Genomic DNA, 14507 nt, shown 5'->3' with positions numbered 1-14507 from the left:
TTTTAACCATGTATTTATATGTTTTTGGAATGCTTTTGTCTTTCAAACACATTAAAATGCACAATCACCTAATATATATGTATATATATATATACACTACCGTTCAAAAGTTTGGGGTCAGTACATTTTTATTGTTTCTTTTTTTTTTTTTTTTTTTTAAGAAATTAATACTTTTATTCACCAAGGATGTATTAAGTTAATAATTAAAAGTTTATTAAAAGTTAATAATAAATTATTTACATTGTTATAAAATATTTATATTTTGAATAAACACTGTACTTTTTAAACTTGTTATTTATGAAAGAATCCTGAAAAAAAAAATCACAGGTTCCAAAAAATATTTGGCAGCACAACTGTTGGTATTATCCAACATTGATCGTTCTAATAATAAATCCGCATATTAGAATGATTTCTGAAGGATCATGTGACACTTAAGACTGGAGTAACAGCTGATAAAAATTCAGCTTTTCATCACAGGAATAAATTCTATTTTAAAGTATGTTAAAATAAAAAAAACATTATTTTATATTGTAAAAACATTTTGCAATATTACTGTTTTTTTTTCTATATTTTTAATCAAATAAATGCAGCCTTGATGAGCATAAGAGACTACTTTAAAGACTATTACAAGTCTTACTGACCCCAAACTTTTCAACGGTAGTGTATATACATATATATATATATATATGACTCTGTTGCTACAAATATACCCCAGCGACTTAAGACTGGTTTTGTGGTCCAGGGTCATATATATATATATATATATATATATATATTTGAATAATTGAGTATGACATTTGCATATTCAGTAGTTCTCTGACATTGGTTATGGTCACATGACATGCAGTAAAACCAATAAATATTTATTTTTTTTGTACGTTTTTTTATTTTGATTGATTTTAAAATGATTTTTTTTTATTTAACATTTTTTATGATTTAATTAATTATTAGCTTTTCATTATTAACTCATAAACCCCCTGCAGTTCCTTCACAAACCTTGATGTAATATAATGCACTTCATGTTGTTAATAACAACAAATGGAATATATTTTCTCACTATTTGTATTTTTATATCAATATGGTACAAGATCTTTCTATTTAAATCAATGTGATAAACACATTAGGTCAAAAATAGTCTGAAAGTAATTTATAAGTAGTCTGATTATATTACCTAAAATGTGTAATGTAATGCATTACATTACTAACTACAATTTTGTCATGTAATTTGGAATCAGTAATGGATGACAATTCGTAAGTAGCCTACCCAGCTCTAATCATAATTGATAATAATTAAATGATAACTGGCGTTCTTGGCAATATTGCAGGACGCTAATTATGGGGGTTAATATTCAATCCACAAAGGAGATAAAAAAGTAATTAAACACTGTAAATAGTCACGAGCAAAAATTGCGTCAAGGTTGCGTCAAAGTGCTAACAATTACCAACAGTTTACGTTGGTTGAGTATACTGTAGCACAAATATTAAAGTAATCATTTTAAAAAATCAATTAAATTATTTAGTCTTATATTATCAATTCTATACTTCGTACACTGTTTAAATGTTCTTTTATTTGGTTTTCTCTTTATTTGGTCCAAATTATGACATCATATTATCTCTTAAATATGCAACACATCTAATATTGTAAACTATTTTTGTTTAGTTTTACTCAATCGTTTTATGTAATATGCAAAAATGTTTAACACTGTACATTTGTCTGTTTATTGAAGTGAATCCTAGATTTGTCAGTATTTATGATAAATATTTTAGACATTATTTTTGCATCTGATGGTCTTGCCTCATACTGAATAAAGGCCAGGCAAAACATATTAAGCAGATGATGTACCAAAACACAGGTGAATATCTCTAAACAGGCTGAATGGAAGATTATTAATCCAAAATGTGATATATATTTGTCCCAGTACTCAAGAATCAATGGTAAATGTTTCAATGCTTGGTCACAAAGGATATGAGTACATTGTACATGATAAAGCAATCATGTGACCAGTGCTTTGTAGCTGTAGCTTAATTAATTATTAATTGATGTATTTTCACTGGCTGTACAGTCAGTGTTTACTTCATACAGTAAAAAAAATAAATTTATATACAGTTGAGGTAAAAAAAAAAAAATGTGCATACACCTTGCAGAATCGGCAAAAATGTTGATTACTTTATCAAAATAAAAGGGATCATACAAAATGCCTGTTATTTTTTATTTAGTTTTGACCTAAATAAGGTATTTCACAAAAGACATTCACATATAGTCCACAACAGAAAATAATAGTTGAATTTATAAAATGACCCTGTTCAAAAGTTTATGCTTGATTCTTAATACTGTGTTTTACCTGAATGATCCACAACTGATTTTTTTGTTTAGTGATAGTTGTTCATGAGTCCCTTGTTTGTCCTGAGCAGTTAAACTGCCTGCTGTTCTTCAGAAAAATCCTTCAGGTCCCAATAATTCTTTGGTTTTCATGCATTTTGTGTATTTGAACCCTTTCCAACAATGACGTGTGATTTTGAGATCCGTCTTTTCACACTGAGGACAACTGAGGGACTCATATGCAACTATTACAGAAGGTTTAAACACTCACTGATGCTCCAGAAGGAAACACAACGCATTAAGAACCGGGGGGTGAAAACTTTTTGAATTTGAAGATTAGGATAAATGTAACTTACTTTGTCCTCTGGAAAACATGCAAGTATCTTCTGTAGCTTCTGAAGGGCAGTACTAAATGAAAGAAAATATGATATTTAGGCAAAATAAGAAAAATGTACACATCTTCATTCTTTTCAAAAGTTTTCACCCCCAGGCTCTTAATGCTTTGTGTTTCCTACTGGAGCGTCAGTGAGTGTTTGAACCTTCTGTAATAGTTGAATATGAGTCCCTCAGTTGTCCTCAGTGAGAAAAATTCGATCTCAAAATCATACAGTCATTGTTGGAAAGGGTTCAAATACACAAAAATGCTGAAAAACCAAAGAATTTGTGGGACCTGAAGGATTTTTCTGAAGAACAGCAGGCAGTTTAACTGTTCAGGACAAACAAGGAACTCATGAACAACTATAAAAAAAAAAAAAAACCTATAAAAAAAAATGTGGATCATTCAGATAACAACACAGTATTAACAATCAAGCGTATATAAACTTTTGAACAAGATAATTTTTATAAATTCAAATGTCTTTTATGTGAAATATCTTATTCAGGTCAGTACTAAATCAAAAATAACATGCATTTTGTATGATCCCTCTTATTTTGGTAAAATAATTAACATTTTTGCAGATTCTGCATGGTGTATTTAATATTCTGAACCTAAAAAGGGAAATTTTGTGTTTTATTGTGTTGTTCATTTAACCTGAATATGGATGGAAACAATTTTTAAAACTTGTCATGTGATATGCTACTCTATCTTAACAGCATTGTGCAGATTTATTCTGAATTATTGTGTGTGCAGCTTTTATGACCATAATTATTGAGAGATTACATAGAACAAGTGGAATAAACTAAGCAAAAATGTCAAAAGAAAAAAGCACACGAATAACACACAAAATCGTGTCCCTTAAAATATTTATTGGAGACATGTAAAAACTAAAAAAATAACTGTAAACCCTACAGGAATGACTTGAGAGGGGAAAACATTGGGGATGCTGAACTTAAAGAAAACAAGCTGTAGTCCATTAAAAAAAAAAAAAAAAAAAAAAAAAAATTACTAAGCTACAAAACTCACTCCAAAATGTGCTGACAGTATCCACACCACTAGATTTAATGGTCTTATCATAAATTACTGCATTTCAACAAGCTGATGTTCGCAGGTAATAACTGAATATTTAAACAACCTTGCTGTAATATCGCATATCATTGATAAATGTTGACATCCTTAAAAACATGATATGGGTCACACAAAGAGAATTGTGCTGAATGAAATATGAAATGCTCTCTTATTTACAGCTGACTCGTTGCTATCGGGGCATCAACAAAAATGGTTATGTACATAAACTGAATTACAAATAAGGCATTCATGTGGGGGAAAAAAAAAAAAAAAAAAAAAAAAAAAAAAAAAAATGAAAAGGACTTTCTTTTTCTAAATTTTCAGTGGTCTAATTTTCAGGGATATAATAATTTGAATTCTTGAACATACACATTTCATTTTTTCCCCCCTCTTAAATCAGGAAAGAACCACAAATTAATTCGACACTGGGAACCATTTTCAATCATGGACAAATCTACAATGACGCAATTAACTGTTAATGTGCACAACGCACTGCTCAATATTTCAATACACCTTGCATATAGAAAAGTTTTTTTCTTCTTTTTCTTTTTGATAGCAATAAAAAAGTATTGCAAGATGCTAAAGACAGAAGAAAAGTTTGCAAAAACGTCCTCGTTTCTGTAAGGGGATGGTTGGCGTCCAGGCGGAGAGAAATAAATCAGTGATTGAACTGGCGTTATGCGTTCTTTGTCTTGGGCATCTTGCGGTGGCATCATTGGCTTGTGCCCCTCTATAAGTCTGATGGAGACACAGCTCTGTGTTCTTTGGCACTTAGGCTGGTAGACTCAGCTTCTTTCCTTTCAGCACTGTAAATCAGACAAAAAAAAAAGTCAGAAAATCAAGCAGGAAGCCAAACCAGTGCTTAAATTGCAATTAGTATATGCATTAATGTTAAAGGTGTTCACCAATTTGTTTTTCATCAAAATAGATTTGGAGAAATTTAGCATTACATCACTTGCTCACCAATAAATCCTATGAAGTGATTGGGTGCCGTCACAATGAGAGTCCAAACAACTGATAAAAACAATCCAAACGGCTCTAGTTTATCAATTAATGGCTTGTAAAGCAAAACGTTGCATTTGAAACAAAATAATTTTATTATATTATGATGTTTTTATCAGCTGTATGGGCTCTCATTCTGACGGCACCCATTCACCGCAGAGCATCCAATGGTGAGCAAGTGATGCTAAATTTCTCCAAATCTGTTGAAGAAAAACTCATCTACATCTTGGATGACCTGGGGGCGAGTAAATTTTCAACCAATTTTCACTTTTGGGTAAACTATTCTTTTAGTAAAAAAAGAAAAAACAAATGCCTGGAGGAATCATCAATCACACAACAAGGTAAACTGTAACTTTGATGTTTTAAACTCTGACTTAAAGACATAAAATCAAAGTTCAATGTTTACTTTCAAACTAATAAACCGTTTTTTTGGACCTGCACCAATGCATCATTCACAATTTACCAGGTAAATGGGTCAATTTTAATCTCATGCTGACTTCATGATTACCTAACTAGTTAGTCGTGACTAAGTTTATGACTAACCAAAACTTATGTCATTTCTAGAAAGGTTTGAACGCACCTTTTGTGATGTAAAGGTAGAAGAAGTCACAATAGAGAATAGTCTGGACGACCCCAGCCACGATGGCGATCATGTCAAAGAAGCCCTCGAAGTAGAACCTCCAGATCCAGTTGAAGAGGTAGAGGGCGCGATAGACCCCCAGACAGAACAGATAGTGGGTAGTAATGGTCTCGGCCTCGCCGGTCTTGCTAATCATGAACAGCTGGGGCAGGATGGCCACAGACTCAAGATAGATGGAAAAGGTCCACAGAATCTGTCATGAAAATAACAATTCGTACAGGTTTAGAACAACCTGAGGATGAGTAAATGACAGAATTTTCACTTTTGGGTAAACTGTCCCATTTAGTTTTCATTTAAACTGTGTTGTAGTATATATACACTACCATTCAAAAGTTTTTGAACAGTAAGATTTTTAATGTTTATTTAAAGAAATCTTATCTGCTCACCAAGCCTGCATTTATTTGAGCCAAAGTACAGCAAAAGCAGTATTGTGAAATATTTTTAATATTTAAAAGAACCATTTTCTATTTGAATATATTTTAAAATGTCATTTATTCCTATGATCAAAGCTAAATTTTCAGCATCATTACTCTTCAGCGTCACATGATCCTTCAGAAATCATTCTAATATGCCCATTTGCTGTTCACGAAACATTTTTTGGTATTATTATCAATATTTAAAACAGCTGAGTAATTTTTTTTAGGATTCTTTGATGATTAGAAAGATCCAAAGATCAGAATTTATCTCAAATAAATAGCTTTTGTAACATTATACACTATACAATTCAAACGCTTGGAGTCAGAATAATTTCTTTTTGGGGGGGGGAAAGAAATTAACACTTATTTAGCAAAGATGCTTTACATTAAACTTTTTATTCATCAAAGAAACCTGAAAAAAAAATACTACTCAGCTGTTTATAACATAATAATAATAATAATAATAATAAATGTTTTTTGAGCAGCAAATCAGAATATTAGAATGATTTCTGAAGGATTGTAATGATGCTAAAAATTCAGCTTTGAAATCACAGGAATAAATTACATTGTTAAATATATTTAAATGGTAAAAATATTTCAAAATGTTACTGTTTTTGCGATACTTTGGATAAAATGAATGCAGGCTTGGTGAGCAGAAGAAGAGGTTTCTTTAAAAAAAAAAAAAAAAACATTAAACACTTACTGTTCAAAAACGTTTGACTGGTAGTGTACTAGTGTAAAGTGTTTAATAAAGATTAAAAAAACTGGCAACAATAACAAGACCCTAATACTCACCTCCAATGGAGAGAAGTCATGGTTGACCAGAAAGGCGAGACCTCCCACTGGAACAACAAGAAACTCAACTCTAAAAGTATCGTGGTTTCCATCATAAGTTGCCCTGAACTTTGCGTAGATCAGGTAGACTGTGGCATAGGCACATCCGATGTAGATAACCTGTTTTCACATCACAGAAACAAAGAAACTGATTAACTACAGAACATCAGTGCACATTTAAACCTGATACGCTGATGTGGCAAAACATTGATTTTCCAATCAAGATAAAAAAATGCATTGATGCGTGCGTGCAAAACTTCATTCTAGGTCTTTACCTTCATGCTAGTGTTGTAAAGAGAAATGAAGGATGTCAGGAGATCCAGGTACCGTGTGGTGAACACCAAGGCAAAGAGTATCTGGCTCTTCCCAGAGATACCTGGGGGCAACAGTATTTACAATCAGACAACTGCTTAAAAGCAAAAGCAAATAAGACCACACAGCAGCAGTTTTTACTCAATCCTAAGCTCATAAACAGTCTAAAAGAGTTGCATTTAGGTTCTCAGTAAATTAAAAGTCTGATGTCAATCCATCTAGACTACCCCTGATGACCCATCCTAGCAAAGCCCACACACAACTACATGCACTGCCACGTCAAAGCAAGGAATGCAATGCATTTTAGGAATGTATGGCAAATAAAGGAACAATTTAAAATGCATAACATCTAATATACACAAAAATAAACTTCTGATGATCAAAATGCAACATGAAGATGCAAACTGCAAACTGCATAGTCTGAACAAACTACATCTAGTATCTAACGTTAGGCCTGAAGTTTTCAGCTATTTCAGTCACTAAGAACAAGTTTGTGATGTTTGATAGCATTCAAATCTATATGCAAAACATTACCAGTCACAACATGTTAAACACATACAGACCCGTCTATTTAAACATAATTTTCATTGTCAAATCCAACCAAAATCTAGCATTCAAGTCAAGCTAAGCTACTAGCTTGAACGCTACACAAACTGCACTTCATTTTATGCTTCTTGCTTGAATATAAACTCACAAAACTTTTCCGACAGCTCAACTCAATCTACACTCCGCTCTATTTTTCGTAAGCACACATATTAAGTATGAAACATATGAGGAAAGTCTATTTTGTGTGAGTTTAGCTCACCTGCGCAGGACCTGCTCTTCCATATCTTGAGCAGCAGGATGATGATGGCAGCTAGATGAGACAGATCTCCAGTCAACCTAAAGATATTCATTTTGTCTTTTTCTCTCTGGCTGGTTTTAGTGGTGTTAAAGGGAGCTCGAGGCGACTGCGATAACTGTAAACCGGCTCAGTGCCGCTCTCCTCCTAAGCATTCCTCCACGAAATATGGCGAATGAGGGGCGACGTGGCCGGTGGACGTGACGTGGCCACGATACCACAATGAATGCTGGGAAGAGTAGTTAATGCGGCCGCAAACGCCGCGCGTCGACTCTGACCACGCCCACTGAGGCTCCACAACATTTACCATGGTAAACATAGTTACAGTTAAAAATAAATGACTAATAAAAACAGCTTGGGGTTTCACTGTAAAAAAATATGAATATTAAAAATTAAGTATTTTTAATTTCTGTATGATTGTATACTACTCTGCGATAGATAGATAGATAGATAGATAGATAGATCTTCTTTATTTATTTTTTTCACATGCATATGCGGAAATATTCACCACATTACTCACAGTAGATTCAGGGTGACAAACTCTCACAAGGAAGGAAGAACCGAGGGGACGGGTCTATGTCACTTCTCATTTTTACACATTTTTGGTTTTATTTTTCAGTTTGTCGTGAGACCTTTGTTCTGATTACTAGCAAATTGACAACGCAATTTCAGAGACATTAATGAAAGGAAAAAGAGCCGAACAGCAACCGTGACATCAACATGAATGTTGGTTTGCTCTTCGCCAGCGCATTTATTTTTAGCACAGGTAAGCAGAAACTGAATTGTTCTAGTCTAGAGAATGATTTTTTTTAAAGCTATCATGCTACTATTTAGGTAAACATCTTGTATATTATAAGAAGATATTTTGTGGTAAATTAAACAAAGATTGTTGGAGTAAATGCTATTTTAGTCTTATATGTGACCCTGGATCACAAAACCAGTCGTAAGGGTCATTTTTTCAAAATTGAGATTTGTACATCATATGAAAGCTGAATAAATAAGCTTTTAATTGATGTATAGTTTGTTAGAATAGGACAATATTTGGTCCAGATACAACTATTTAAAAATCTGAGGGTGCAAAAAAATCAAAATATTGAGAAAATCACCTTTAAAGTTCTTCAAATAATGTTCTTAACAATGTATATTACTAATCAAAAATTACGTTTTCATACATTTACAGTAGGCATTTTACAAAATATCTTAATGGAACATGATCTTTACTTAATATCCTAATGATTTTTGCCATATATAAAAAAAATCAATAATTTTGACCCATACAATGTATTTTTGGCTATTGCTACAAAAAAAAACAAAAAAAACCCAGCGACTTAAGACTGGTTTTGTGGTCCAGGGTCACATATTTCACATTCACATTAATGTGTTTGCCATTTGTGACCCTGGACCACAAAGTCAGTCGTAAGGGTCATTTTTTCAAAATTGAGATTTATACATCATATGAAAGCTGAATAAATAAGCTTTTAATTGATGTATAGGAATCTGAGGGTGCAAAAAAATCAAAATATTGAGAAAATCACCTTTAAAGTTCTTCAAATAAAGTTCTTAACAATGTATATTACTAATCAAAAATTAAGTTTTCATACATTTATAGTAGGCATTTTACAAAATATCTTCATGGAACATGATCTTTACTTAATTGCCTAATGATTTTTGCCATAAAAAAAATCAATAATTTTGACCCATACAATGTATTTTTGGCTATTGCTACAAAAAAAAAAAAAAAAAAAAAAGCGACTTAAGACTGGTTTTGTGGTCCAGGGTCACATATTTCACATTCAAATTAATGTGTTTGCCATTTGTGACCCTGGACCACAAAAACAGTCCACAGGTACATTTTCTAAAACTGAGATTTATACATCACCTGAAAGCTGAATAAATTCACTGATGTATGGTTTGTTAGGATAGGATGATATTTCTTTGAGATACACCAATTTGAAAATGGAATCTGAGGGTGCAAAAAATCAGAATATTGAGAGAATCGCAATGCATTTTACAAATCAAAAAGTAAGTTTTGATATATTTACAGTAGGAAATTTACAAAACATCTTCATGGAACATAATCTTTACTTAATATCCTAATGATTTTTGGCATAAAAGAAAAATTGATAATTTTGACCCATACAATGTATTTTTGGCTATTGTTGTTTTGTTGTAAAAACCTGGCAACCCTTAGGGTCACATTACTTTGTAATAGAGTGTTTTCATGGCATGCATCAATCGGCCTTACTGGATGTAAACAGTGCCACTGAACTGAAAGAAACTTGCATATTTTGCTGATTGTTGCTGCTGAAAATGGTCAATTATTGTCATGTTTTGGGCTGTGCTAAAAAAACATTTGGAGTACTACAGACTGCCAAAAGTTAAAACAAATCAAGGAGAAGAGTGGAAAAAAACTGTCTGAGGAAAAAATGCGTTTGTGGTTGGCCAAACTAAACCAGGATTACCTGGGCAAGAATCTTGACAACATTCGTGTTTGTTTTTATCATTTACAGTCAGGTAGGTGAAATATTAGGTTAATGTCTTAATAAATACTGCTCAAATGTATCTTTAATACCTATTAACTTTAGTTTGTCAAAATATTGCACCCTTTCCTGTTTACTAAGTCCTTCTCCATATGATTTAGCAGCTTCCACCCCTTTTTTCCATGTTTTAGACAGCATAAATTAGCAGAACAACGTATTTAGTAGTACATTAACTGTCCAGTCCATGCTGTTGTTTACATCCAAGTGTCTCCAATATGGCCGCACACCCAGGTAACTGACCAAATTGTGACGTAAGTGCAAACCCTCTATTATTTGTGAAATTGACTAGCAATTTCCTATCAATAGTAAAAATCCCAAGCTACACTATTTTTTTCAGAGTCTTGAGATGTTAATAATAGGAAATTTCAGCAAATGTTTGTTTATTTTAACAAACCATGTTCTGAATTTCTACAGTCAGTGGATGTAAGTTGGATGTCCAACAGCCAACAAAGCTGATAAGAAGAAAAGAACAACAGTCCGTCTCTATCCCCTGCTCTGTCACCCCATCCAGCTGTCCAAAGGAAAAACTACAAATCTTTTGGTATGTTTTCCGGAAAGACAATCACTCCCTGCTTGATTCGAAAACCAGCTCATCGGAGGACCTGGACCTGAAAATCAGCTCTTTGTCGTTAGCAGACTCTGGGGTTTATTATTGTGCAGCGGCTCTGCTAAAAGTGGCTAACAGTGGGGCGCAGGAGATCGGACAGGGAACTATTTTGAAAGTCTCAGGTAAGAACCAGCAAAAGATTCAACACAACCCCAGACGGTTCTGCTCATAACTTTCTAGTGTCATGGTGTTCTTGTTTATAAAAAGTTGTGGTTTATATCCAGAAAATGGCTTAAATGTTCGTCAAACGCTGTTGTTGACATTGCTAGTCCTGCTGACTGTATACAGTGTCCTTGTCCTGGGCACCATCATCAGCATAAAGGTACAATCACAGTACTCCACACACCTTTTCAAAGTAGTGCACTGTTAAACTTTCAGGAAAAAAAGGTGCAAAGCTGTCACTGGAGCATTACCTTAGGTACAAAAGCTAAAAGGTACTAATATGTACTAATACACTACCAGTCAAAAGTTTTTGAACAGTAAGATTTTTAATGCTTTTTTAAAGAAGATTCTTCTGCTCACCAAGCCTGCATTTATTTGATCCAAAGTACAGCAAAACCAGTAAAAATTTGTAATATTTTTACTATTTACAATATTTTATATATATTTTAATATGTAATTTATTCCTGTGATCAAAGCTAAATTTCCAGCATCATTACTCCAGTCTTCAGTGTCACATGATCCTTCAGAAATCATTCTAATATGATGATTCTCTGTTCAAGAAACATTTTGTAATTATTATTATCAATATTTTAAATAGTTGAGTGCATTTCTTTCAGGATTCATTGATGAATAGAAAGATCCAAAGGTCAGCATTTATCTGATATAAAAAGCTTTTGTAACATTATACACTATACCATTCAAAAGCCTGGAGTCAGTATAATCTTTTTTGGAAAAGAAATGATAGAAATTAACACTTTTATTTAGCAGGGATGCCTTAAATTGATCAAAAGTGATGATAAAGACATTTATAATGTTACAAAAGATTTCTAATTCAGATAAATGCTGTTCTTCTGAACTTCAGGTCATCAAAGAAACCTGAAAAAAACTCTACTCAGCTGTTTTCAACATACTAATAATAATAAATGTTTCTAAAGCAGCAAATGAGAATATTAGAATGATTTCTGAAGGGTCATGTGACTGGAGTAATGATGCTAATGATAGCTTTAAAATCACAGGAATAAATTATATTTGAAAATATTTTCAAATAGAAAAATAAGTATAAAAATGTTACTGTTTTGCTGTACTTTGGATCAAATAAATGCAGGCTTCATGAGCAGAAGAGACATAAAAAATCTTACTGTCCAAAAACTTTTGACTGGTAGTGTATGTACGTTTAAAGTACTAATATATACCTTTAATATACTAATATGTACCATTTAGGGGTAAATAAGGTACAGATATTGTCTTCTAGCCTTTGTACCTCAGGATACCTCTAAAGCTTTGTACTTGTTTTCTAAGATCAATTTTGTGTATCACAGCTACTCTAATGCTTATGTTTCCTAAATGTTTACAAACTGTCAGTAAATCCTCTGTAAACCCACTAAAATTTTTTTCGTCAATAGACTGGACAATTCAAATCAGTCCTTGAAAGAAGATGGAGTAAAAGTGAGAAGAAGGTACTGTTTGCCCTTAATACTGTTGTGTAATTTTTATGGTCCTTCATAAAGCATTTATTTGAATAAATTTAAAGTTGAGGTTCTATATTTGTCACATACATATTTATGTGATGTAGTAAAGTGAATAGAAATCTTTTTTAACATTATAAATGCCTTTACTGTCATTTTTGCTCAGTTAAATGTATCCTTGCTGAATAAAAGTATTGATTTCTTTGTACTGACCCCAAACGTTTGAAGATATTGTGAAAACAAAAAGTGTTGTCTTTTCAGGAGGACTCAACTAGACAAGTGCTGTTCAGTGGAGTGGTGCAAGAATTGTGCAAGAGGAACTTGGTTGGTGTCAAAATTCAGACACACTACAAAGTTTCCCAAGACAAGGTTAATAAAATTTTTAGCAAATGCACAATCATTTCTAATCATTTAGATGTACCTAGCAGTACCTAAACATGTAAATTTCATGACATGTTTACTATAACATATGATTTAAAAGTGTTTATTATAGCCCAACTTTTCTTTTCACTCTTCCCTATAGTCTACAGATCTCCAGAATGGGTACCATAGTGAAGATGTTTACCAAAATCTTGATGAGTGAAAGAAAACAAATGCCCTTATTTACGCTTGTCCCGCTGATCTGCAAAACCTGCACCTTCCTGCAAACCTGGAAGCCTTCATTTTGGTCGTTTAAAAATTTGTCATGTTCACATGTCTACCATGTGTGCTATTTTTACTGATTAATAAAATAAACGTGATGTTGTAATATGGCGGTTGGGGGACCCAAGATTGCGACATGTTGTCTGTTAGTGACCTTCCTCTGACAAGTGTTGTACAAGTCATGTGAGCGCTCTGTTTGACTGTATTTGTTAAGTTAAATGCTGAGTTAATGTATTCATTGTATGCCAGATGTTGTGCATGAACTGGACATACTGTTGTTGTTGTTTGCAGGGTCAGCACTATCAAAGCACATTTCATTCTTACATTAGAGCCAGTATTTTTGTTGTATTTTATTTCCTGTTGTCTCAGAGGTGGGATGATATTTACAGAATTGAGAGAACAGACTATTTTTTGACCAATGACCATTAAAGTGTTGTTTTATTTTATGTGTTTTCCTTATCTGTATTTTATTTTCAATTTGCTCATACTAGGCTACAAAACTAGCGACGTAACACCAACAACCAATTTCTTTACTTAAAATAATTAATTTACCAAAATTTAAATTTAAATAATGCAATTCCGAACATGCCAAATTTGTTCCCTGATCATTACAAAATACAATAAGATTTACATACACTACCAGTCAAAAGTGTTTGATGTTTACAATTTTTAATGTTTTTTAAAGAAGTTTCTTCTGCTCACCAAGCTTGTATTTATTTGACCAAAGTACAGCAAAAGCAGTAAAATTGTGAAATATTTTTACTATTTAAAATAACTGTTTTCATTTTGAATATATTTTAAAATGTAATTTATTCCTGTGATCAAAGCTAAATTTTTAGCATCAGTCTTCAGTGTCACATGATCCCTCGGAAATCATTCTAATATGATGATTTGCTGAAACATTATTATTATTATATCAATATTTGAAACAGTTGAGTATATTTTTTCAGGATTCTTTGATGATTAGAAAGATCCAAAGATCAGCATTTATCTGATATAAAAAGCTTTTGTAACATTATGCACTATACCATACAAAGTCAGTATCAATTTTTTGGGGGAAAGAAATTGTAGAAATTAATACTTTTATTTAGCAAGATTGCTTTAAATTGATTGAAAGTGATAACGACATTTATAATGTCACAAAAGGTTTCTAATATCAAAGAAACCTGAAAAAAAATCTACTCAGCTGTTTTCAACATAAAAATAACAATAATGTTTTTTGAGCAGCAATTCAGAATATTAGAATGATTTCTGAAGGATCATGTGACTGGAGTAATGGTG

The 14507-nt window shown here is 32.5% G+C and overlaps 3 protein-coding genes across 3 annotated transcripts in view; 2 read left to right on the top strand and 1 right to left on the bottom strand.

The window, feature by feature from the left end:
* Positions 1 to 14507, top strand: part of rps2 (ribosomal protein S2) — a 231621-nt gene that overhangs the window by 212582 nt on the left and 4532 nt on the right. The gene's annotated exons all lie outside the window — the stretch shown is intronic.
* kdelr2a (KDEL endoplasmic reticulum protein retention receptor 2a) lies at positions 3546 to 8008 on the bottom strand. The gene is made up of 5 exons (XM_051100602.1): positions 7774 to 8008; positions 6932 to 7032; positions 6618 to 6776; positions 5347 to 5599; positions 3546 to 4570 (listed from the first exon to the last, which is right to left on the bottom strand). The coding sequence occupies exons 1-5, from the start codon at positions 7862 to 7864 to the stop codon at positions 4536 to 4538; spliced, it is 639 nt and encodes a 212-aa protein (XP_050956559.1). The 5' UTR covers positions 7865 to 8008; the 3' UTR covers positions 3546 to 4535.
* si:ch211-139g16.8 (immunoglobulin superfamily member 6) lies at positions 8328 to 13672 on the top strand. The gene is made up of 6 exons (XM_051100593.1): positions 8328 to 8575; positions 10764 to 11078; positions 11181 to 11278; positions 12522 to 12575; positions 12846 to 12953; positions 13108 to 13672. Exons 1-6 carry the CDS (start codon positions 8530 to 8532, stop codon positions 13165 to 13167), a joined length of 681 nt encoding a protein of 226 aa, XP_050956550.1. The 5' UTR covers positions 8328 to 8529; the 3' UTR covers positions 13168 to 13672.

Source organism: Labeo rohita, chromosome 3 (assembly GCF_022985175.1).
Source record: "Labeo rohita strain BAU-BD-2019 chromosome 3, IGBB_LRoh.1.0, whole genome shotgun sequence".
NCBI lineage: Eukaryota > Metazoa > Chordata > Actinopteri > Cypriniformes > Cyprinidae > Labeo > Labeo rohita.
This window is presented reverse-complemented; position numbering and strand designations above follow the sequence as displayed.

What these genes read in the sequence shown, in the direction of transcription:
- kdelr2a (XM_051100602.1), bottom strand. Translation starts at nt 7,864, where the DNA reads ATGAATATCTTTAGGTTGACTGGAGATCTGTCTCATCTAGCTGCCATC. An exon ending in GAAGAGCAGGTCCTGCGCAG is followed by an intron (nt 7,033 to 7,773) that starts GTGAGCTAAACT and finishes TGTTGCCCCCAG; the next exon opens with GTATCTCTGGGAAGAGCCAG. An exon ending in ATGACTTCTCTCCATTGGAG is followed by an intron (nt 5,600 to 6,617) that starts GTGAGTATTAGG and finishes TTTTCATGACAG; the next exon opens with ATTCTGTGGACCTTTTCCAT.
- si:ch211-139g16.8 (XM_051100593.1), top strand. Translation starts at nt 8,530, where the DNA reads ATGAATGTTGGTTTGCTCTTCGCCAGCGCATTTATTTTTAGCACAG. An exon ending in CGCATTTATTTTTAGCACAG is followed by an intron (nt 8,576 to 10,763) that starts GTAAGCAGAAAC and finishes GAATTTCTACAG; the next exon opens with TCAGTGGATGTAAGTTGGAT. An exon ending in AACTATTTTGAAAGTCTCAG is followed by an intron (nt 11,079 to 11,180) that starts GTAAGAACCAGC and finishes GTTTATATCCAG; the next exon opens with AAAATGGCTTAAATGTTCGT.